A 24,798-nucleotide genomic window follows, 5' to 3' on the forward strand; every position below is an offset into this window, starting at 1 on the left:
GTAGCTAGCCCTTTAATATACAGTATATGGTTGTGTTAGATTATTGTCGGCAAAGCTGTGAATCAATGAGCACTGTTTTATGGCAATGCTGATGTGTACCTTCATTTGTCAGGTATTTAATTTGCTAGATCAGCCAAACAATGTAATTCTTTTTGCATTCTTCATGCTTTCTTTGTTTTTTTTAAATCCATAAACAAGTTTCTCAATTGATTTGCCAGAAAACATTCTAAAACTATATTACAGTATAACAGCTGAAACAATTATCAAAATAGTTGATAAATCGACTAGTCAGCTTATCGTTTAATTTATTTTTCAAGCAAAAATGCCACCAGTTTTATCCATATTGTGCATCCCTAATTGGCAGATATGGCACCCATCAATGATTATGAAACATAACCTCTAAAGTGACACTATAACTTTTGATGAACAGCAGCCACTCTGGCCACAAGAGACAATTTCAAGCTAATGGTAAATTCTAAAGCATAGTGTAAGTAAAGAGCAGTCAACAAACTGACTCAGTGATGTCACAGCAATATCTATCTAAAGCTTGCTAACATTACCTAACTTTAGCTACCATAAGTTATTGGTCATACCAGACCAAGTAGGACTGTAGCAGCAAAATCTTGGATTGTATAAAAGTAAATAGGTAAGTAAAAAAGGTGTGTTTTACACAACTCAACTTTTTGTTTGGAAGAGTAAGAATGTGTTCTTACCTCCTTCAAAAAAATGTTACATAGTCTTGCTTTAAGTCTAACTGTAATCACATTTGCATCTACTGGTATGAAAACACAAGCTAAGGTTTGTAAGTAATTATGTAATACAACAGTTTTAGTAAACATGCATTTTACACAGCAACATGCAGTTTGAACTGAAATTCAAAATCATCACTGGCCACTGCTGTTTAAGTGGTACAAGCATGTACCTTTTTTCAACTTAATATTCAAGAAAAACTGTTCTGTTTTTTCACCAAACCATGTTATATTTATTCAATGTTTTTCATCTATTCAGATTTTTTTTTTAATCCCCCCCACCCCCACCACTTTCCTGAGCACTGGAAATCAGTGAGAGATTACAGAAAATCCTGTCTTTCAGGTGAGAAACTAGAATTAATCCAGGCTGCAGGGGGTCAGTGTACAAGGCACCAGAAACACCGTGGGGTTTGCAGCCTGCATACAATCCTTCCTTCTTCCCACAGTGTTTTTGTGTTAAGAAGAATGATCATGAAAAAGATGCACTAATTTCATTGCAACCGATTGTTCCATTAAGCCACATTATATGATTTACTGCTGGGACTTTCTGTTCATATACTGACACCTAGTGGTCAATAAAGCAAGGCAAAACAAAATGTGTAATGTAAAGCATCATACTCTTAAATAGGCTAGCTGTACAGTGCACATACTGTAATACACTAACACAGATTGTCTGTCCTCTCTGTGCCATCTATTGACTAATGAACAGACTGGTTTCAAGGTATATAATCAATACTTCATTAACTAGAGCTAACAAAATGTCCCCATGCAATTCAGTCCAGTTTCCAACCCTTTAAAAACACCTTTTAATTTCACTCTTCTCAAATAAGTCAGATCCGCTTTGGATAAAAGTTTAATTCACAAAAATACATTGACCAATATAATGAAAATGTACTAAAATGTACTTTAATAATCCATAAAAGCTGGAACATCATTGACAGAAAAACACAAGAAGCATTATTAGAGTTGGTTTAGTATAATATATTTCAGCTTCAAGAGACATAGAAATCAATCCTTATTTTTCCCCATATTTCTTCTATAAAAGACCCATTTTTTTCTGAAGCATTATTATGCAAAAAATGGCATTAGAATATATTATGGGAGCTATGAAATCCCAGTGACTGAGTATAAAATTAAGTCACATCAGAGAGAGATATTCGCAGAAGAGAAGTCCATGAACAACAGGGCGAACAAAGAAGAAAATATATAATAAAAATAATAATACATATTATAGACCTTGATCTATCATCACTGACATGACAGGCATGGAGAATAGGTGTATGGCTATAAAAAATTTCTCACTTTTCCACTTGATTTCACTTGAAAACATCTACACTTAATAAACAATGCATTTTTTTCATGCTCCTTTTAGAAGAATATTTATAATCATACAACTAAAGAGGTCAACTTCCATGTCTTTCAAATACGATATTGAAAAAAGATGAAAAATACTGTTCTAACTTTGTTTTCCTTCTTTAACGCTGTTATTTTCTTTTTGTTAAACTGTCAAAAAAAAATTTAAAATAAGGGGCTGCTCTCTGGCCATGTAGGCGGCTCATGGACACTTTTTTTTTTTATAATTTCAGAGGCTTTTATCATCATCATCATCATAAGTTTGTGGTGTTGTTTGTTGGTGCAGAAAGGGAGACTGTCCATTCAGGGTTCACACTGAAACTGAGACACAGGAGGAAGGTCCTCTGAGGCGAGAGGCGAGAGACTAGAGTCTTCTCTCTCTCTCTCACTGTCTTTCTTTTTCTCTCTTTTTGATTCTCTCCATCTCTCTCTCGTGTAGATCATCCTCGTCTTTGATAGGAGCAGTTCAGTCAGCTGATTCACCTTTTATGGCTGATGGAGGGAGGGAGGAGTTGGGTGGGGGGCTGTTGGAATGCTGGCACGTTCCAATCAGGGCAACAGTTCTTCATTACAGCATTTCTGCAAGACAGCACAGGGGTTAATTCCTCATTTCACATCCTGACTAGAATTTCCAAAACACCATCTACAAGTTGTCAGTGCCCTCTGGTGGCCGGCCAATGACATTACATGTGTAGGAGGCGAAAACAGAAATCAGGGCCTTGATAAATAAAGTCACTCAGATTAACATTTTGGTCTTAAGTGCGGCATTATTGTAAGAATGAGGCATTGTTGCTCTTATGCCTGGAATTAAGAGCCATACATAAGTCTTCCCAAGTGTCAAGACTTGGTCTCAGCGGGGGTCTCCTGACACATCTTCCATATTTTTGTGCGATGATAAGTGTATAAAAAGCTAAAGGTCTGTCCTAATACGCACACTAGCTATACAAAATTTAAAAAAAATAAAAAATCTTCATGACATGATGGATTGTATAGCGTGTATACACAGTGCAATTCTTTCTAATCACATTAACCACATCTGTGTCAAGTACAAAATGTGCACTACAAATGTATTTCTTTATCTATCTCCCACGATCTCAGAAAAGGTGACAGAGCCTTTGTAGTTGCTGCTCCACAACTGTGGAACCAGCTGCCGCTAGAAATTAGATGTGCCCCCCTCCTTCTCTGTTTTTAAATCTAAACTGAAGATTCACTTTTATTCATTGGCCTTTTTGGTCCTCTTACATGTGCTTTATAAATAAACTTGACTAATTTTTGTATTAGCTGAGCAGTGACATACAAGCATTTCAATGAGTTTGAAAGACAATGAATAACAAAACATACAAATTACTGATTAAACTGATTCTAAATACATTAACTTGCCTGTAAACGTTTTAAAAGGAAATGCCTCATTTTTAGGTCAACCCACAAGTTCTCTCTTTTAGGAAAAACAGAATCAACTAAATATGAACTCAATTCACGTAACACACATTTTATAGGACCTCCATAGATGAATATCCCTTAAAACTATATCCTTCTTTAAAGCATATATTAATATTGTCAACATAACTGTAGGGACAATATCTTATATAAAGGTTTCCTCTTGCATGTTTCAATATATTGTTGGATACAATGAATGATGGATAGTCTTTATCATTACAAGGTGTGTATGAAGCTGTGATGACTGAGGTGCTGCAGCCCTGACACATAACCTTATTACTCACTGCCGTAAGCGCTTAAAAACTTTGCAAAAAGTTACCCATAGCATTTTTATACCAAGTTCTATGTCCTACTTAAGATTTTTTTTTGACTCATAAGTCAAAGTTTAGGAGCAAAAGGAAGTTTGTGGAAGGTCTGAGAGCTTTATTTTGCTCATAACTTCTGACCAGCTGCCATGGGTCACAGTCCATTGATCCCTCCCTCTGACACTTTTCAAAAAAGGCATATGGGGGAGTCTGCTGAGCTCCTCCAGGAGGGCTGTACAGAGTGCAACAGTGGAAGATATCTGTCTGGCTCTTGTGTGGACGTCCACATTCCCTTAGCCCACTTAAGTTCAGTCAGATCTTACAGTTGTGAGTTCCTGCTCTGTGGCTTATTCTGTGCTGATGCCACAGTCACGTCATATGGGATGATTGGTAGACATGGGAAAGATTCCCAACTTAACGACTTGCGAGCATTCACAATCATCAAGACCAACTGTCTTTGGCTGATGCTTTAGAAAAATCTCCCAGTCATAATTACAACTTGGAAGTTGAAGTCATGAACGCTATTTGCAACTTGGAAACTCGCTAACTCTGACGTGAACACCGCTTTAGTGCTGCTGCTGGTTCCCTCTTTGTTCAGCTCGACACACCTGCGCTGCTTTTAGCTTTTTAATTAAAACAAAGTTTGTGTGGTTGGACATTTAGAGCCACTGGGGGGCAGTTCCGTGTTGTCTGATTAAATCCCTAATGGCCTCAGCTTTTTACCAATAGGAAAGCCTGAGTGCGGAGGATAGAATTGAGAACACACGTAGTCCTGCCAGCTGGCTCTTTGAGTGGCGGGTTTGCCACTCATTTATAAAAGGCATGCTACCATCCATTTTTCACAGCAGACATTTTGACTTGTGATAGCAACAAGATTAACTATGGCAGCATTGCATTTAGATGTTCCAGGTCCATGCTACTGTAGCTCACTGGCATGACCTACTGGGGCACTTAAATGGAATGTAGCCATAATTTATGTCAATGGTTAGATCTGTGCTTTTGCTGCTGTGACAAGTAAAAATGTCTGCTTTAAAAAAGGCTTATTGTGAAATCTGTTAGAGAGGTACATACAAAACCCCCAGCTGGAGTAACATCCAGGTTCACTTCTAAATTTCAAAGTTTAAAAGACAACCCAAAGCTCAATTACCAGGTCTATAAAAAGGTCTGATGGCAAAGTCTCATATTGCGGTGATAAAACAACACGTGGGCACATCTGACTCATTACTCTGCAGAGTTAAACACTGAGAGGGAAATAGGCTACATGTTGCTGCAGGTGCCCCAATAGAACCTGAATACATGCTTTTAAGGTCTGTCCACATTTTTCTAAAATACATAGTTACACTTAAATCTTTAAAAGACACACTGCCTCTTTTTTTAACTCCATGTATACCGCATGTCCTACAAAGTCTGGATTTTAAAAAAGTGGCAATCACAAATCAGAAAGAACTGCAAATACTAACAGTCCGCACCTTAAGAATCAATAATGAATCATATCAGGTATCAGCTCCATGCCACTTCCTGTCCCAGTGAATACACTGACAGCTAAAATCAGAGACTGGTGGCTCATGAGGTCAGCAAACTGGAAAATGGCCATGTTGTACAAAGTGAAACGTCCCATTTACTCTCTCTCTCTGTCCTGTCTGAGGCTGGCACTGTAACCCCTCTCTCACTCGCAGTGTATGAGCTTGTGTGTTGTGAGCGGTGGAACAGTGGGGCTTGTAATCCCATTAGTGTTGGTTCATTGAGCTGGCCAGCGTGTGAATAGGGTGGGGGGCAGACACCGCCCCGGGGCCTGCTGACAGAGGCCCCACTCTCACACACACTGGACCACTAACTGACCAATGCAGATGGATTCAGAAGAGGAACGCAGTGGGTGGTTTAGCGACCCTGATGTCTGGGGCTGGGCACAATGGTACTGTGTGCTTCACTAATCCGGTGTTATCTTTAATATCACAGTCTTATTTCCCCCCCGCCCTGCAAGTTAAAAGTGACTGAAGAAGGTAGATATTAAATCTCCGCTGTTGGCTGTACTTCTCAAACATTGAAGTTCTGTTCTGTCAACACTTCCCACAATGTATTAACAGTGATTGTAAGGCCTTCTGAGGGGCTGCACTCTGACCAAAACTGTGTGTTGTTCCGCTACGCCCATTTTCATTTCTAAACAACTAAGAGGTCCTACTACTGACACCAGCCCCGCACTTTGTTACATCTGTACACTTTTAATAGTTACAATTACATCTGCATATTTTCCACTGTGCTAACTTCAAGTGCTACTAAACTGTTTATGCTTTTTATTTTTGCACATAATTAGTCTTGAACAGAGATACTGTTTATACTGTTGATAAGATGTTTGGATACTATCAGCTCCCTACATGGACATGTTTAATTTAGAGAATATGGTTATTATGATTGTGATTATGACAATGTGATTCCAAACTGGTAGTGAGAAAGAAAGGTATTGATCCTTGTAAATAAATGATTTGTCCACTCAGATAAAAGGATCAGCTACAGGACAACACTCCTAAACATGGTAAAGAGTCAGCGTGTTGCTCTAGGAAGCTTCAGCATGGTTGCCACAGAAATGACTGTAGAAATGACAGTTTGTACTAAAGTCCTCCAGTTTAAGGACAAAGTCTCCCTACTCATCGTGCCATTAGTCTCACTAACCAAACAGAAAGCTTCTGAAAATTCAGGCAGCAATTTTGTGTGCAGAGGCTCCTGTATTATCAATAAACAGAGACCAACTAACACAAAGTATAAAAGGCATTAGTTTCAAAATTTGTATATAACTTTATGCAGTTATTGGTCAGGTGTGCGCAGGTGTGAAAGTAAGGCAGGGCTTTAACTTCTGTGTCAAGCTCAGTTTTTTTTTCTTTTCTTAAACACAACTACTTTCTTCCCTTTTAGTGTGTACATCCAAGTGAAACACCATGGATGCCTTTGATGAGACACTGTCCAGCCTTTCTTCCTGCCTTTGAGATTGGCCATGGGGAACAGCTATAAACACCTTTACCTTTAGATGTGGTCAGACAACATATCATACAACTTAGTTTTTCCAAGCATGGTTAACTCTTTAGGCTTTTACCTTCAAGGTTTGGAAACAGTGAGGCCCAACTTAGTAATCTCCATGTGAGGCGGGATACACATCATGAGGTTTCACAAGATTTGCTCAACTGACTGAATCTAAACTCTTCTTTCAAAGGAAACTTTCCACATCAGGGTGGAAACATTCTTACTGTGAATTTCTAAGTCGGTGAGGGAAAGGTTAACTCTTATCAGGAGCACATAGTGACCTGTGACCTATGGCGTGTTTTTGGGTCAATGTGACCTGCAGCTAAAATTAGAAGTAGAACAATATGACAATATATACTGTGAGATGAAATTTTGCTACACCGCTTATACCAAGGTAGCTAATGCCTTTACTATTTCTGGATGTTAAAAGGCCATTACAGGCATTTTTGCAAATCAATAAGCATGACTGCTTTATGGTAATGTTGCCATTATAGGAGCCTGCAAAGACAATAGCTCCAATCTATTGTCAAGCTGCAATCCGACACCTAGTATGGATGAAGATTAATTATTGCATCACATTCAGTAGATATCAGTAATGGCTGATCTAAAATTAACAGACTAGCTTGTCTGTTTAGAAGGATTGACAGTAATAAGCAGCCTGGTTTGCTGTTTTCAAACTTCCTCATTACCAGTATCTGGCAAAACTGTAAAAAAAAACGCTGTGAAAAAAATTAAAAGAAGAAGCAATTCTGATTTTTTGGGAAACGACCTGATGACAGATCAGGATTTCCTCAGACTTAACCAGCTGCTGCAGTCTGCTGAGGTCCATATTTAAATCCAGCCATCATACAGTGACTCATTCATTCAACAGCAATGAAGATGAAAAAAGAAAATGCTAATGAAAGCACTTTGCACTTTTGGGTGGCACACTCAGGGGATGTTGGCCTGTCCAGAAACATTTACTGGATCTGCAGCTTATCAGCATCAAAGAAATGCTATTCATTGTCACAGGAGGATAACTGCAGTCAATTTATAGAAAGCGACAAGACAAGTTCCACACATACAACTAGGGCTGTCTCAATAATTACATAATACCCTGATCACGATTATTTGAGTTGAACGCAATCATTTAGCATAATCGCTAGAATCGTTTCCATTCTCCTGCATAAAAATAGCGGGATGAAACTAACAGAAATGTCATATTTCCATCACTACTCCTACGTCGTTTTCCACCATTGGATGTTTGACTAGTGCTCTTTTAATGAGATCATCTCGTTGCGCCCCCTTTTTCTGCTATGGCATATATGTGCTATGGTTTAATGGCACCTGAGTGGAGAATTAGAGCCACCCGCTGTTTATTTAACTGCTATATTCGGATAATGGTAGTGTATGGAAATGCACATTACTTTCCATTTTCTTTTGGTGCCAATAACGGGTCTCTTTCATCATTGATCATTTACACACTGTCCTTTGCTGCTTAGTTTCAGTGTGTTTAAACCCAGTTTGGAATTGTTGTGCAATGTAATTGGACCAAACAGCTGATCTGTCATGTACTCGCTACATCATTATTTATTCACAAACGCATTTGTCGGATAAACTCTTTATGGAAAAAAAAAAAAAAAAAAGTGTAAAACCTTTTTAGCTATATATTGTGGTCATTTTGACAAATGTAGCTTCCATCCAACTTAATTAACAACTAACAACTAATTAATGCTTGGATGCTTGCATATGAACTTGAAAATAAAATCAAGCGTCCTTCCGAACCAGCTCATCTTCTTCTTCATAAGGTGTACGTATATTATTAAACTATTTAGACTTATACTAAAACAGTGGCATAAAATGAACAGAAAAAGACAATTCAATTATTAATTGCTATTGACAATTAATCGTCAACTAAATTTCCTGATAGTGACAGCCCTACATTACAACTTATGAAAAAGATGTCCGACTGATATGTTGTCACATGGAATAGTTCCTCTTGGGACAATGACTACATTTTTAACCCGGAATACTGAAGACTTACATTGCCATCTCCACCAGTAAGTTGCACTGGAATAACTACACACAAAAAACCTTTTAACATATAATGGGTCCAGTTAGATGAATCCAGTTAAGTTTATTTGGAATAAACTGACACAGCTGACCAAGCAAGTTAACATGAGTTTCCACAGAAACTGTATTTTTTGTAATTTTTGTAACATTTTCCCCCTTATAGTATCTGCTGCACCCCCATCTGCCTGGAGGGGGGGCTGTCTCTCTGAATTGCACCTCCAAAGGTTTCTCCAATTTTCTTTATCTGCTCAGGTTCTTCGTAGAGCTCAAGAAGGGACAGTTACCACTGTTGACACGATGTAATATTAGGCTATACAGATGATTATGACTTGACTTCACTGCAGGCAAACAAACTCATAATAGACTGATGAATGACAAACTACACCTGATGTAAGCAGCATCATCTAAGATGACACAGAAAGCTACTATGTAACACTTATTAACCTTACAGCCTGCCTATGCATCTTGACCTCACGAATGTGTGAGCTGCTGGGCCTTTATGACTAACACTGTGTTATGAAATTTTAGATACGCACCTGGCTCAGAGCTGCTGCAGGGGATAGAGGGGGTCTTTAAAGCAGGACACAGTTGGATTTCTTTTTCGCCTTCTTCTTTTCCACTGGTGTTTTCCTATTTATCTGTCTGACCAGGTCATAGAAGATCTGAGAAAGACACAACAAACAAAGAGAAAACAAAAACTGTCAGTGATTTGGTGATAAAATAATCTCTCCTCTTTTATACAAAGGCAGGTCCTAACACACTGTGGCACCTTTAAGCAATCACCTGAAGCCTCATCACTAAATGGACTGATGTCCCCATTTACACAAAGTAGGTTTAACAAGGGTGTAGCACTGAGTAACAGATATAATCCAACTGAGCTCATTACTACCTGCATCTTAGATAAACCATACTGGTCTTTGTTAACACAAAATAAAACTCTGAGGAAGTTACTCTTACAATTAGAACTCTAGGTCAGCATTTAAATAATTCCCTGAGCGATAAATGTAATATTGGGGCTGGTCTTTGAGAACTAGTTGTTTATAATATGGGCAGGTGTCACCAGTTATTTGTTTCCGTGTGTACTCACATCGAGGACGTTGATCTTTGACTTAGCAGAGGACTCTAAAAAGGCACAGTGGTTCCACTGTCTGGCCAGATTCTGGCCCTGCTCCTTCCCCACCACACGCTCATCCTCCAAGTCGCACTTGTTCCCCACCAGGATCATCGGCACCTGAAGACAAGCAAAAGAAAGTATGTATAAGTACGAATCCCTTTGAGGCAAGTTCATGATTTTGTGTTGTACAAATAAAGTAGACTGGACTTCATACATGCAACCAAAATATAGCATTCTCTCTTTTAAAATACTGAATTTATATAACATTGTGGCAAAACGCATAATTCAATAATTACAAAATTGTCAGCACTCAAAGAGGAACAACAATAGATCTGAAGCAATGAAAATGCTGATCAGACACATGTGTCTGACATTTATTTTGAGTGTTAAGTCCATAAATATAAACAGAGAAAAAGAGGGAAGTTAGATGGTAGAAAGGAGAATAAAGAAAAGTAGGGGGTTTAGAGCAGAAAGTGAAAGTGAAATAGGAGATGGAATTCAAGAGGAGAACAATGTTAGTGGGAAAGTGTGAGTTATGTCTGTTTTTGATACTAGTTACAATACAATACCCATGTTTCAGTACAAATTCCAAAATCATACTTGTTAGATATAACTTTTAACACATGAACAACATGTTTTTCTGTTAACAAAATTATCAAAAATGTTCAGATGCATCATAGGGCATGTGTGCATTCAGCTTCTTTAAAAAGGTGCATTTTGAAGTTGTGCATAGAAAACAGAGTGGAAATGCCAGGAATTCTACATAAAGCTTGGATATTGCAAAAACACTTAAAGCTTGGTTGGGATGAAGAAGGTGGTATATCAAAGAGAAGATGCAATATAAACTGATAGAAACAGATTTGAATAAACCAACGTTGCAGTGCCTGCTGTGCTTCTGTAGACAAAGCGTTGAGTGGCATCTTGTTGCCAGTCATCTTCATATGTATCTGTATACACGGAAAAACGCGATAAAGCGAAAATAAATAAACAAAAAAAAAAGGGGCCGATAAATGTTTGATGAATTAATTCTTTCTTGCTGTGCTTCTCTTGAAAGTACAATAAATCTAACCCTATACGCCGGATCCTACACAGCACACTAGTGACTTTCAAGTCTGTGAGGGTCCAGTGCCAAGGGTGGACATTGGGATCAGGAGGTAGTGAGAGTAATAGCAGGACAATATTCGTCAAGGAATGCTGAATGGAGACATGATTATTAACAGCCAAGTAGTCTATGCATTTCAATTTGAAGCCTGGATTGTAGGGTCACAAACACAATCAAGAAAATCAATCCATCCCTGTGGGAAGGCAAAAAAAATCATTTAGGTTACACAACAGTGACAAATGAGATTAAAGAATCAATATGAACTTGCAATGAATGCAGTTTCTCTTGGTTTTATGTCTTTAATAGAGAAGGAAATCCTTTCCAACCAAAACTGAGAACACAACCACTGACATGAAGTGCAGCTGTTTGTGGAATCTTCGAAATACCCAACACTTCTTCTTTTGTGCCCTGAGTCAGATGTTTTAACAACCAAGGTCAAAAAAACAAAAACTCCCTAACGAAGAGAGAATATTCTGGGCAAAACTTCAGCACTTCAAACTGTCACAGTGGGCAAACTCGGGGCAGTCAGGGTGTCGGGATGCGTCTCATCCTGCCTGCTGTTTCCTGACCGGCTATCTAGGGAGCATGCCGGCCCGGAGGAAGTCATGGCAGCCCCGCCCAGCCAGGATAACATCGCTTTCCTTCCTGAATGTTTTCGAACATTTCAGCTGGATTCCATGATCTGGCTGCTCTCTGAAATTACGTGATAATGTGAGACTGACTGTGTGTGTGTGTGTGTGTGTGTGTGTGTGTGTGTGTGTGTGTGTGTGTGTGTGTGTTCATTCGGCATGCAGTGTATTTTTGCAACTTGGCCACCCACTGAAAAACTGCATGACAATAGAAAAAGGCTCAAGACTCAAGTTTGAGCAAGAGTTCAGTATTTTGTCTTTTGTTTGGGTTCACAGGATATTTGTGTATGTGGTACAGCTTAGCAAGCAAGATACATAATCAAGTAGTGGAAAAATTTGCATGTAGCACAACAGGCGCCAATAATATATCAGCCGGGGAAATCTATTTGTCGTGGGCCTGCAACAAATAAATCCATGCATGGGAAATGCACCCTTCTCCTGGTCCAGAAACAGCCCCCAGATGTGTCTTGTGGATCTGGAAAAACTGGATATTTGTAAGGAATATGGTAGTACCCTGACATGCACTAACTTGCTCAAACTTCCTTTTCCCACCCACAAGTCTACTGTTCAGAGGTCGTTTTTGACAGCGGTATGGCCATGTTCCTCCAGATAATACTTTTTTGAAGGCACAGGATGAATATTCCAGGGCCCTTTTTTCTTTGCTCTCTCTCTCTGGGCTGTGTGGCAGACGACAGGAAACTGCGATGTTTAGTTTAACCCCATGGAGGTTGCTGCTTGATGTTTGATATCCAAACAAGCCCTCGCACTGGACTGCTGAACGACATTTCTCCCAAGGGGTCCTGGGAGAACCAGTGGTATGCCCTCCTAACACAAACTCAGAGCCAAGCTGGGATGAAAAGGATGGAAAGAGGGATGGTCAAATGGAGGTATGCAGAGAAGAAATAATGTTCAGTGTCAGCAGCACATAAGGCAGAATTAGCCTACTTTAAGAATACATGCAGCCCACAGAGAATCTGTTCAGACGCTGTTAAGATGCTAGAGATAGGTCCTGTCCCGCCCACAAGGCATGCTGGAGATTGGATTGTGGGGAACACAGAACAGGGGAGTATAGAGTAGCTTAAATGAGTGAAGCCAGTCGTTCCAAATGGAGCAGTGAGTCACAAGCATGGAGTCAGGCATTAGTACCATCCGAGTCACACAAGCAGAGACGGAGATGGCCCGGAAAAGTCACAAGACCTCTCTTACATAAGAACTGTGGAAGGAAGGAAGGGAAGTGAGCTTTTAATACACTGGTGACTGCTCACTTACTTTATTCTTCACTCCTTACGACTTTAAGGAGATGGAATTTGGCCCTACTGTGTTTAATGTTCGGTCATTAAAAGGCTTTTTAATTGAGCTTGGCAATATTTCTGTTCATTTTGCCAGCTTTGCAGTGTGCAAATGGTGCGTGGAAGAGCTGAGAATGAGAACAGCTGTAGCAGCAACTAGAATGTGTGCTTGAGCTCTGCAATAGAGCTTGAAAGCTTTCTCCAAATAAGAAATCTGTCCTCATGGATGAAAAACACGTTAAGCATTTCTTTTGGTCGTGCATTCCTGCAAGGGGCAAAGAAAGATAAACAGATGTCACGGCCATCATAGGTAAAGGCTTAAATCACCAGTGGCCCGATAGCTGACAGAGTGGCCGTAATAGTCAGATAAAGACAAATGTTAAGACTGGGGATATATTCAGCGGGAACACAGTTAGAGAAGAAAAGGGACGTTGACTGTTTTCCTGCATGTCGAGGAGCCACTGATCCTGCAATCCATCTGTTAGCCTGAGGCTAACCTCAGTTCCCTAACCACAGAGGTTCTAATGAAGTACCACAGCCTCACGATCCAGTGTGTTTTTGATGAGCTGAGGCTTTCCTTGCACATCATCCCTGACAGTCCAATCACCCGCACAGAGTGCCAGACCACTGTAAGACCACAAGGCAGGCCATAGAGAAGAGGGGGGGAACACAGAGCAACAGGCGCTGAAAAGGCCAGTCAAAACAAAAAGCAGAGGGATATACTGGCAGATATAGAGGAAGGGGAGCAATAGAAAGATAGACAGAAAAGAGAGGTATAACAGTTCTGTGCCAGGCTGCAGAGGGGCTTTTTAGATGGTTGACAGGGAACACAGAGAGAGAGAGAGAGAGAGAGAGAGAGAGAGAGAGAGAGAGAGAGAGAGAGAGAGAGAGAGAGAGAGAGAGAGAGAGAGAGAGAGAGAGAGAGAGAGAGAGAGAGAGAGAGAGAGAGAGAGAGAGAGAGAGAGAGAGAGAGAGAGAGAGAGAGAGAGAGAGAGAGAGAGAGAGAGAGAGAGAGAGAGAGTGTGTGTGTGTGTGTGTGTGTGTGTGTTATGGTAACATTCATTCCCTCTAGAGATCACCAAAAAAGGGCATCTCAGATCCTGCTGACGCACTATCTGCCCCACCAGAGAGGGGATGGAGGGCTTACTCACATAACCACCTCAAAATTTACCAGAGATACAGAAAAGTGGAAATGTGCTTCTAACAAACAGCAAACCAGGAAAATAATGAGATGACACATCCTCTTTTTATTTGCACTGTTACAGATCCAAGCTGAGCGGCAGACTTGGAGGGGAAAACCACATTGTATGTATAAAAAGCAAAACTAAGGGTTAGACTAAAGGGTTGAACAACCACTAGAGAGACACAGACATACTTTTGAAAGGACTATTAGCTAAGTGGGTACTATGGCTCTATGTGCCTGTTAAACACACTGAACAACAGCGAAGTAATCAAACCACAGGGACCTACATGACGCTAATATTAGCTAATGCTAGACTACATACACAAGTTTCACTAAGTGCTTTCTCAATGTTTTCACTCTACAGACAACACAGAAATGACACCATGACACAACCTGCATTATGTCGAGGTAATACAAATTTGTAATTACTGGCACGAGATGGTGTGATTACAGTGTTGAATGGTATCCATAGCAACAGTGCAATCTGGTTCTGAACAATGTAGGCGGCTGAGAACACGGACGTGGGGCGCTTATAACCTATCTGCACTATTTTCCACTATCTGTGTTTCTACAACCCATTCAACCTTGATTTAAAATTTTAATAAAACATTAAACAAAATTTTTTTAAAAATCTGTGAAAATGTAGAAGAGCTGATGTAAACATGCTTGTAAGTCTAAGTGTGCATACTGTATACTTACATCCTCTGTGTCCTTTACTCGTAGAATCTGTTCTCTCAGGTCCTGGAGGTCGTTGAAGGTGGACTGTGCTGTGATGGAGTATACCAGGGCGAAGCCTTGGCCGTTCTTCATGTATAAGTCCCTCATTGCTGTGAACTGCTCCTACATAGCGGGAAAAATAAAGAGGAGGGACAGGCCATGAGCTCGGCCATATGCTCTCTGGCATTTTATAGACTGTTAAACATATATTGTAATTGCATTGGTGTGACCTGTTGACATATAGTGGATGTAGTGACAGATGTAGTGCAGTGGAATTTGAGGATCTCTGTCAAGTTTTTCCAAAGAACACTCACACCATTGTGCAGTGTGGGTAGACTATCAGCACCCTTTGATTTTCCACTAGAAACAAGCATCAACATGTATGTTGCTTGTGGACAATCAACATACATACATACATACAATTACCTTACCCACACTCTTCTAGCATACATGAACAAGACTTGTTCTACAGCCATGCGAGTGGCTCTGTGAGATTGTACTTAGCTTTGAGCAAAATGCTAATGTCAGTAGGCTAAAATGCTCATAATGACCATGCTAACATGCTTATGTTTAGCAGGTATAATATTTACTATGTTCACCATCTTAGTTTAGCATTTAAGCATGCTAAGATTTACTAATGAGCATTAAACACAAAGCACAGCTGAGACTGATATGAATGTCATAGTTTTCTTTAGTTTTTATTTGGTCATAAACTAAAGTTTTGGACAAATTAAAATGTTGAACTTAGCTAGATTAACTGTTTACTGATCCCTAACAGGAACAGGAATGTCTGCACCAAATATCACAGCAATCAATCCAACAGTCGTCGAGACATTTCACTCAAAACCACAAATGTCAACCTCATGGTGGCACTAGGCAAAAAGTCAGGGAATCAGCAAAGTCGGTGATCTGAATCCATCCAATAGTTGTTGAGATATTTTAGTGGTGGACCGACCACCTGACCAACCAACATTGCCATCCAAATGTTAGTGTTCAATATAGCAATACAGGGTATCGACAGAGATTTTAGTGGTATGGAGTTTACTTACTGTGCCTGCTGTGTCGAGAATTTCAAGCATACATTGCTGCCCATCTACCTCCACTTGCTATAATAAAGAAAAATGGCAACAGACTCAGATAATGTAAAGCTTAATTTCAGGTCAATGGGTACATCATATTCTCTCTCTCTCTCTCTCTCTCTCTCTCTCTCATATCAATACTGCATACAATAAAAACAAGAGAACTAACAGAAGATATGAGATAGAAGCAAGAAATAATATATGTAAAGAGGGGAAAAAAGACAAAGAGAGAGAGAGATATGAAGGAAGTAAGATGAGAAAAAACAAGAACACAAAATTATGATGTGAACCTGCAGAGCAGCTGCTAACAATCAGCTCATTCCAATCCAGCACTCTGCCGCTCCCTCTCCCCCCTCATGGGACACTCACCTTTCTGTACGAGTCTTCTATTGTAGGGTCATATTTTTCCACAAAGATTCCCTGTACAAACTGAACTGTCTGTAAGAGAAGACACAGAGCAAGCCAACATCAGACAAACATGACATCCCTGTCACAAGAACAAAACATCCAGAGTGGAAAATATGGCCGAAGTGCCATGTCTCCTTGCTGTTTTATCACAGCATCTCTGTAGGACATTGGCGAAGAGGATCTTCATGATATTGTTAGTGAGACCAGCCAGGATGCAGACAAAGTTCAACTAAAGGGCTGTACATCTCTGATTACTTTTATAGACACACGTGACATACGTATACAAATAAAGAGTTTAAGTTAGGACTGTGCTATATTAAGCACTGTGCTTAATGGTAGGTTTACATTAGGGGTAGACTAAGTTCATCTGATTATATCTTAAGATCTAAACATGTCAGCCTGCCAGTTTGAGGGATTAACCCGACTTCAACACCTGGTCGAAGTTAGCTAAGCAAGGCATATATTTCACAGACATGTATGGCCTCCTTACAACCTTGTAATGACAACAAAATACATAAAAAGTTCATGATTTTGTGTCTGTTTTTAATCAAACCAATGAAAAAAAATGGTTTCCATGTCTAGAACCAATGGCAAGCCTAGAATTGGCATTTCTGTCAAGCCTTGATAAAAAACACACCTACAAATGGATGGGAACTACAGACACATACTTACAAGCCTGCAGCACACGTAGCTAATATTTTTAAAGAACTAGCCTATACTGTATAACACTGGGCTAAAAGACAGTAGTCCTGAACACTTGTCAGGAAACACAAGCATGTTGCCTATAAATACTTAAAGCAAAAGCAACTAAGTTAAAATGAGGAAAAGAACAGTTTCATCTGTGCTCTTGTGGCTCACTTTGACAAAAATGTCGCAACTTATTTTACAACAGTTTTCTCCAAAAACTTTGAACCGAAATTTATTTTTTGCTGTTTATGACATTCCTACAAAGTCCTAAGGAAACATGCTGCAGAGGTGTTAGAGGTAGGGGGGAATACTTACCAGAGCGGACTTGCCCACACCTCCAGAGCCTAACACCACTAGCTTGTATTCACGCATGGCGGGTTTGCTTCACCGGACAGCCCAACAATCTGAACTGGACAAGCGGGGAAAGCAAAATGGGACAGACAAAATAAGAAAAGGTGCAAAAATCGAGACAATAAATAAAAACAAAAACAAGATCTCATTTTCTTTTCAAGCAAAAAAAAGAATTTTCCCAGTCCGGTCTCTGAGTTTTTCCACTCCAGAAAGGAAGGTTTCTACTCATTCCTGGAGGTTATGGACAAGAAGAAGCACAACAATGGAGGGAACACCCATAAGTGGAGCTGCTTCAGGGTGGAGGAGGTGAAGAGTATGTGACCCCTCTCTAACACAAACCAGCTGTGGTGTGTATGAGTGTAGGGGGAACTGAAGAGGAGATAATACATAGATCTGGCAGACATTCCTCCTAATGACACAATCATCTGGCGTTCACACAACACAACACCCTGCTGTCAAGATTTTTTTAGTCACACACTCATTCTTGGTATTGTCAATATAGTGTCAGTCTTCGTGAACTAATGACAGAAAACAGCTGAAGGAAGTGGAAACTGCGATGGGGAGAAAACTGAAATCACTGGAATATTCCTTTAAGGGACGGGAAGGCTTTGAATCACTGGCACACATTGTGTAAAGTCAGTTGGGTTAGCCAACTGGGTCACTACAAGTTGGGCTACAGAGATGGAGAGACTGCTACACTGAAGTTTAGTTGTGGCTAGGTGATGTGGGGGATTTCTGACTCTTTGTCTACTTTCTGGCTTCATATCAAATAATATTTTTGTAAAGGTTGATGTCCAACAGTCGACAAGAGATTGATTTAAAGTACAAAACAATATGGTCTTGTGAAAATCATGCATCTGTAAGATGTCAACTTTTCAAGAGCTAAGAAAAACAGCTCTGCATTTTTCAGGTTTCTCAATGATTCTTTTAGTTTAAGAAATAGGAGAATTTCAGTTTAGAGTTGCAAAGACTTGACAATTAATCAATTAGGTGATCAGATCAAAATAAGTTTCTCAGGTTCCAGCTTCTCAAATGTGAATATTATCTGGTTTCGTTGTAAACTGAATATCTTTGAGTTTGTGGACTGTTGGTCGGTCAAAACAAGACATCTGAAGATGTCACAGTGGGCTCTCAGACAGACATTTTTAACCATTTTATAGAGCAAATGATTAATCGAAAAAATAATTATTAGACTAATGTATAAGGAAAATAATCATTTGTTGCAGCTAGGGATGCCCCGATGCCATTTCTTTCCCCACTGATCGACTATGAGCCTATCGGCCGATACCGGTCTATTTTTTTGTTTTGTTTTGCTATAGTAGCTGATATAGCGGTATTATAGTTCAGCTTGACTAGTGTTTTGGGATCTCCACCAGGTGGCAGCGTAACCTAGGCGCTGCCTGAGCAACCACATGCACAACTCCTGGCCAGTGAACGAGGTGGGAGGCTGGACTACACTACACTACACTACACACAGGCAAAGTACTGAGCATACAACTACAGGGCTTGACCTGATCATTGTAAAAAACACACTTCATTCAAACTCGACAGAAACAAAATAAAACTCACCAAAACCGTCTTGGTTAGTCTTTCCACTGTTCCAACAATCACCAACTCTGGTTTAGTTTAAATAAACTTAATTTATTGAGTTAGGTGTGAAAATATTCTGGCGCTACACGCTGTTTTCCCCCCAGTGCCTCTCTCTGCCATTGCAGGCCTTTTTGTGCTGCTGGGTTAGCTGGCTGAACGAGTCTGTCGCTGAACAGTGGCTCTCACTCGTTCTTTCGAGGCAGAAAATTAAATCGGCAACAATAACTGCTTTCAACATTGAAAAATGGATAAAGACATCACATTTATTTTTCACTTGCCCGATCGGACAACTGCATGAGGCATTCGACTTGCCCGAACACAGAGTGTACTTGCCCCGGGCATGTTGAGCCCTGTAATGAGACTTATGAATTATACTGCACGAGTTGTGAGCGTTTTTAAATAGATGTTTTGATATCGGTTTGCTATTTTAAAAACAGGAACTCAATCAGCTTCAACAAGCCTGGATAGCGTGTTTTGGATTCATTCTATGTTTGGGGGTGAAGTGCTCCTTTAGATTAGTTAGCATGCGACAATGACACCAACTCAGCTGAGAATTGGCTTAAATTTTTTGCGTCAATCAGTTTTTGCAATAGGCAACTAGAAAGCATTAATCCCGATCTCCTGATTGCATATTTACTGAATATCCAATAACGATCAGCGGCCAATCGATCTGGGCATCCCTAGTTGCAGCCCTACTTCAGTTCATATTAAAGATTCCTAACCACTACATTTGGAAATACATGTTTTTTCACTGACAAAAAGTGTGTGATATCTTTTTTACAATTTTCTGCACCTATCCCAGCACTGAAAATAAAGATTAGCAGATCAAAATCATAACAGAGTATAATACTAAAATCACAATGTAGACTCGGGTATGGTGACGCCATCGTTTTGGGATCTACAGTATATGGCAATCGCCAGTCTTATGCATTACTGTGCCACATTTATCCAAATACTGATAAAAGATGGAGCTGTGGCTGTACCAAAACTTTCTGAGGGAAAACCAGTGAAAGTACAACATCAGGTTTCTTCAACTACACATACTAGCCTATGATCCCGAAACCAGAGGATTCAACTTTTTGTCATGGGTTGAAAAGTGCAGCATGTTGGCATCAAGGCTGTGTTGTACAAAAGTGGTTCATGTTAAAATCAGGTCTCAATAAAGACAGCACAGCCTCGCCTGATCATTTGCAAACCATCAAAAAGTTCATCGCTAGCCATTCTGGGAAGCAAATGATCCCCTCCTACACTGTTCTTTTTAGACGGGGGTGGACAAAGGACTAAGGACCTCCAACTTCAATCACAAGCAGTGACCATGTGGGATATGAAGCCCAGACTGAATAATTCATACTCCCTAATCCTTTACACACAAAGAGAAGTTCTCCTTGCACAATTAGGGAGGAGCCCATTGGGAGGAAGAGAAAAAGAACAGGGCTAAATGAGTGCAATGCAAACAGTTTCTGCTGCACTCTCATGTAAACATTGTAGTACAGAGTCAAGTGCATGCACAGTGTCACATATACGATGTCATACAGACAATGTCACACTTAGATTTAGGCTAGGCCTCACTTGTCAGCTATCTGCACGTCACGGTTCTTGTATGAACACTGTGGACTGACCCCTGCTAAGGCAGATGATGTCAGGAACCCGCTGTGTGACAGTGGCTGTTAGATGTGACTGCTTCAGAGATCGTTATGGAGGATGTCTGCTCCTCCAAAAAGTGTACAGTCAAATTGCAAAACTCTGGCATCCCCTGTTTGTCATAAAAATGTAACTAGATAGGCAGGTAAGCTGACAACAAAGCTCAACTTTTGCCTATAAATAAAAGACAATCAAGTTTTGAAGTTAAAATGCATCACTGAGCATTAAACCACTTAAATAGGCAAGATTGTAAGTATGTCTGAGCTTGAGTAGGAGAGAAGGACAACATTTCTCAGCTTGAGTGTGTTAATTCATGTTCTCGAGAATGGCAAATGGCTGTGCTTGATGCCTGCCAAGATACAAAATACCATCCTCCCCAACTCAAGTGACCTTACTGATCAAGGCTCAAACTAATTCTGCTTAATATTCAATTAGTGAACAACACCTGTCTCCTTTGAACTCCATTCTTATTGAGCTTTCGTAAGTGCAGCCTTTTCTACAAAAGGCTAAACAAAATGAGGGACATGACTGAAAAGGATGCTCTTCCTCTGACACCTTATCTACGAACTTTCATACCAGGAAAACTACATACAACGCTGCATTCTCCTAACCGCCTGCCTACACACTCACGACGCACACAAACACACACAAGGCCATGTAAGGACATCTCCCCTTAAAACCAAAACCTCTCTCTCTTTCCACTGCCCTCAACTACACACTGTCATTCCCAAAAAAACAAACACACTGCTGCCGTTACTCCGCTCTCGTAGTAACCCCAGCAAATAAGGAGCGAGGGAAAGCCACATGCCACAGAAAACATGCTCCACCATGACATCACTGCATCACTCACCCTCTACGGCCAAAGGTATGTACCCATCTAAGGCTGGAAATTGGACGAGGTGGTGCTGCTGATCATTGTAAAAATGCAGCGAATGTGTCTGGATAAACTACATCTCAAACTAGAGGACACTGAAATTAGGGAGCAGGAGGCTTCACAGCTAAACTACAACATTTCCTGGTCTACTGAGGCTAATCTGACAGCAATGAAGCTGTCACAGCCCCTGACTCAGCAGGGCGGTATGATTGACAGCTGCCCTGTGTATCTTTCACCCAGTGCGGATGGTGAAAATGCACACATCCGTTGGTTAAGCTAGCAGCATGGTACCAACTCTTGTACCATCTTCTCATTTGCTTGCTTGTTGACTCAGATGACAACTTGAGGTTTATGGGTAGAAATAAAACAGGGTGAGATAATAGTTGTTCTGATGGAGTGTTTTTTTAATGTTGACAAGCTCCTGGTTACTCATTACCCCCACCAAAACCACAGTTCACATCACCTGTTCACACTGAGCTTAGCATAAGAAACCCACAGACTTCAGAGGAATAACCCAGAAACTACTGACAGCAGAAAACGAACAAGGAAAGGCCTTAAGTAAAGAAGGCAGAGCTGTAACACTTTATTTTACAGCTAACTTATTTCCTACTAATATCCTAATAATGTCTTGAAATTTTCCTGGAAAGAACGTTGAATGTTATTTGGTGCCAATTATACTGAAAAAAGTTCTGAGACTGTTTAGTTAGTTCAGTTATTTGTGTTGAGTCTAAAAACAGCTGTTGAACTCCAGAGGAATTTCCTTCAAAAAAGGTACTGCTCCTTTTAAACCCAAGATGACACACAACTCATTTTATTTAAATTTATTGTTACATTTATTTTATGTATGTATGTATATGTTAAACTGCATGATTGCCCGTATTCATACTGCACATTTTTGCATGTTCAGATGGCCTGCTGTGCACTAACTAAAAGACTAGCTATCTTAGCAGTTAATTTGGATTAATTAATTGGAAGTATACCAACTGAACTCTGTCTCTAACTTAACCTATAATTAGTGCCAAATTACATAGCTCTTTCTAGGAAACTTCCTAGGAAATTCGGAATTTACAAGCCTGTAAAATAAACCCTTACCACAAGAGCTTAAACAAAGAAATGCTCTGTTTTCACAGCGGCAACTACTGTAATGTTGTTTTTTAAGAGCTGATCTTCATGTGTGATGGATAACACTGCATTAACTTCATTAAGGAACTCAACACCTATGAGTAATGAGGATGTTTTCGACTTCCTGCACAATCTTCTCAATCAAAATGATCCCTTAAGAGAAATGTCTTAAAAAGAACCAAAAGCTCCCATTGTCTAGTTGCACAGTTCATACATCTCTTTGCGGGTTCACTACAACGCTGATTGTCCCCGTGAGTCAGAACAAAACTGCAGCCAGGCACACAAAACTTTGCTGTGACTTAATTATGACAAAGATCTGTAACTGACAAACACCATCAGCAGCATGCATGTGTGTTGCTGGGGCCTTGACCTGTAACCACATCCTCTTTCCAGAGCACATGAAGGCTTCATGCTGATAGGATGGAAACGGAGTAGCTACCTACTAAAATAGTCTCTTCCAGTCTCTGTTCCTGTTCAAGACTCCAGACAGCAGGCTTGTTTAAGGAGGGGGAGGGGGGTGTCATAGCCTGTATCTCATCATCAAACCTGGACTATGAAGAGATTCAAGGCAGATGTATCACTTCAGTTAACACAGAGTGAAAAATGCGATTTTGAGACGGTTAGCCTCCTTTTAGACATGTCTACTTAACTTGGCAACTGTGATAATCTATAATTAATAAAGCTGACCTGCTGTGTGTTTATAGTTTGAGGATGGAGTAACGTTACACACCTTTCCCGTTTACCATCACTCTCCCTGCAGCAGAAATGGCCTGCAACAGGCTGGCATAAAGCTTGGACCCAGACAAGAGAAAGTAATTTGAGTTCTTGGGTTATCTCACTGTGAATACACCTAATTTGCTCACGGCAGTAGCATATGCTTATCACTCCAGGTCATGCTAAATCCCTGCAATCTGTGGCTGTGACTACCACAGAGCAGTAACTAACACTCCGTCGATGTCTGATTATTACAAGCTTCCATAACATTAATCAAATTCTCTTAAAATCATAAACCCGCTTACAGATAAATCCTTAAAATACCATAATCTTTAATCCAGTCAACTGAGACCAGCATCTGTCCATAAACAATCTAGTTTCATACCAGCAACTACGCTAAGTCCCGTTATCAAGCTTGTTAGCAAAATGCCGCTAACTAGCTAGCTTTAACTGCCTGCGACGGGCCGCCGACACTTACCAATCGCTAGCAACGGCTCGTTAGCAAGCAAGCTAGCTAGCTAGCCGACTCATTCCTATCCTCGGCGTATAATCAAAACTCAGCTCGGTTGTCAGAAACACGCTGCAAACAAGCGCATCTCATAGCACAAACGTCAACCGGACTTGGCAGGTTTTAAATCAACCCGCATTACGGTGTATTTGCTCGGGAAAGACACAGCCGATTGCTAACGTTACCTGCCCTTCCGCCTGGCCTTGACTAAAATGGGAGTGCACACTCCGTTTTGTACTTGCGGACAATTATTTTCATTTATCCGACAAATACAACGCACGCCTTGCGCTCCGCTGTATCTGCTTGTTGTCCCGCAAGTGTCGACGCGACGTGCTCCCACGCAAATGACTTATTTGACCGCGTTTAGCATGTAGTAAAGTTTGGCATTTCCACTCACCGTTTCTCGCTCGCTGTCTTTCGCCGCTCCGCAAGTGTCAGTTTGCCTCCGGCCTCTGTGCGCAGCAGACGTCACTCCTGACTATTTCTCATTTTTCTTAAAAGGGCATGACACATCGGCCACTCGTCCCGCATCATTTGCATGATAACGGGATGCACAGTAATGATGAGTGTCAGTAGAAATACACACACACACACACACACACCCTGGTTTTATTCAAGGTTAGTCATATATTTCCAATCCTCTGCACATTTCTTCCAGGACTTACATTTAAACATTACACATTCTTAAAGGATGAGTTACTTTATGTTTGCGAAATCTGTCAGGGAGTGCCAAAATGTAACAAACTACTATAAAGGAAGGATTTTTGTGTGTCAAAGATATCTGAGATTACAAACTCCATGAGTAAGAGCTGATTTAAATCCGTTTGTGCAAGTCAACATCAAGTCTCAATTCCTTGAGGGCAAGTCCAAGTCATAAGCAAC

The 24,798-nt window shown here is 40.3% G+C and overlaps 1 protein-coding gene across 6 annotated transcripts; it reads right to left on the reverse strand.

The window, feature by feature from the left end:
- Window positions 1-1,633: 1,633 nt before the first annotated feature.
- On the reverse strand, window positions 1,634-24,458 carry LOC122866755 (ras-related protein Rap-1A-like). Of its 6 annotated transcripts, none has more exons than XM_044176834.1 (8): window positions 24,314-24,458; window positions 17,432-17,525; window positions 16,391-16,459; window positions 15,992-16,048; window positions 14,925-15,065; window positions 9,996-10,139; window positions 9,445-9,570; window positions 1,634-2,681 (listed from the first exon to the last, which is right to left on the reverse strand). In XM_044176834.1, the coding sequence occupies exons 2-7, from the start codon at window positions 17,486-17,488 to the stop codon at window positions 9,481-9,483; spliced, it is 558 nt and encodes a 185-aa protein (XP_044032769.1). In that variant the 5' UTR covers window positions 17,489-17,525; window positions 24,314-24,458; the 3' UTR covers window positions 1,634-2,681; window positions 9,445-9,480. The 6 variants fall into 6 exon arrangements, with proteins under 6 accessions (XP_044032769.1, XP_044032777.1, XP_044032792.1 ...); XM_044176842.1 differs by having other exon boundaries at window positions 17,432-17,520; window positions 24,314-24,444; XM_044176857.1 differs by lacking the exon at window positions 24,314-24,458 and adding an exon at window positions 24,102-24,232.
- Between the last annotated feature and the right edge of the window lie 340 nt (window positions 24,459-24,798).

Source organism: Siniperca chuatsi, linkage group LG2 (genome assembly GCF_020085105.1).
Source record: "Siniperca chuatsi isolate FFG_IHB_CAS linkage group LG2, ASM2008510v1, whole genome shotgun sequence".
NCBI lineage: Eukaryota > Metazoa > Chordata > Actinopteri > Centrarchiformes > Sinipercidae > Siniperca > Siniperca chuatsi.

Bases quoted from the DNA above. Each gene is read 5' to 3' on its own strand.
- LOC122866755 (XM_044176834.1), bottom strand. From the start codon at position 17,488: ATGCGTGAATACAAGCTAGTGGTGTTAGGCTCTGGAGGTGTGGGCAAG. The intron at 10,140-14,924 runs GTAAGTATACAG...GCTTGTCTTCAG, and splicing joins GAGTAAAGGACACAGAGGAT to GTGCCGATGATCCTGGTGGG. The intron at 9,571-9,995 runs GTGAGTACACAC...TGTCTTTCTCAG, and splicing joins CAAAGATCAACGTCCTCGAT to ATCTTCTATGACCTGGTCAG.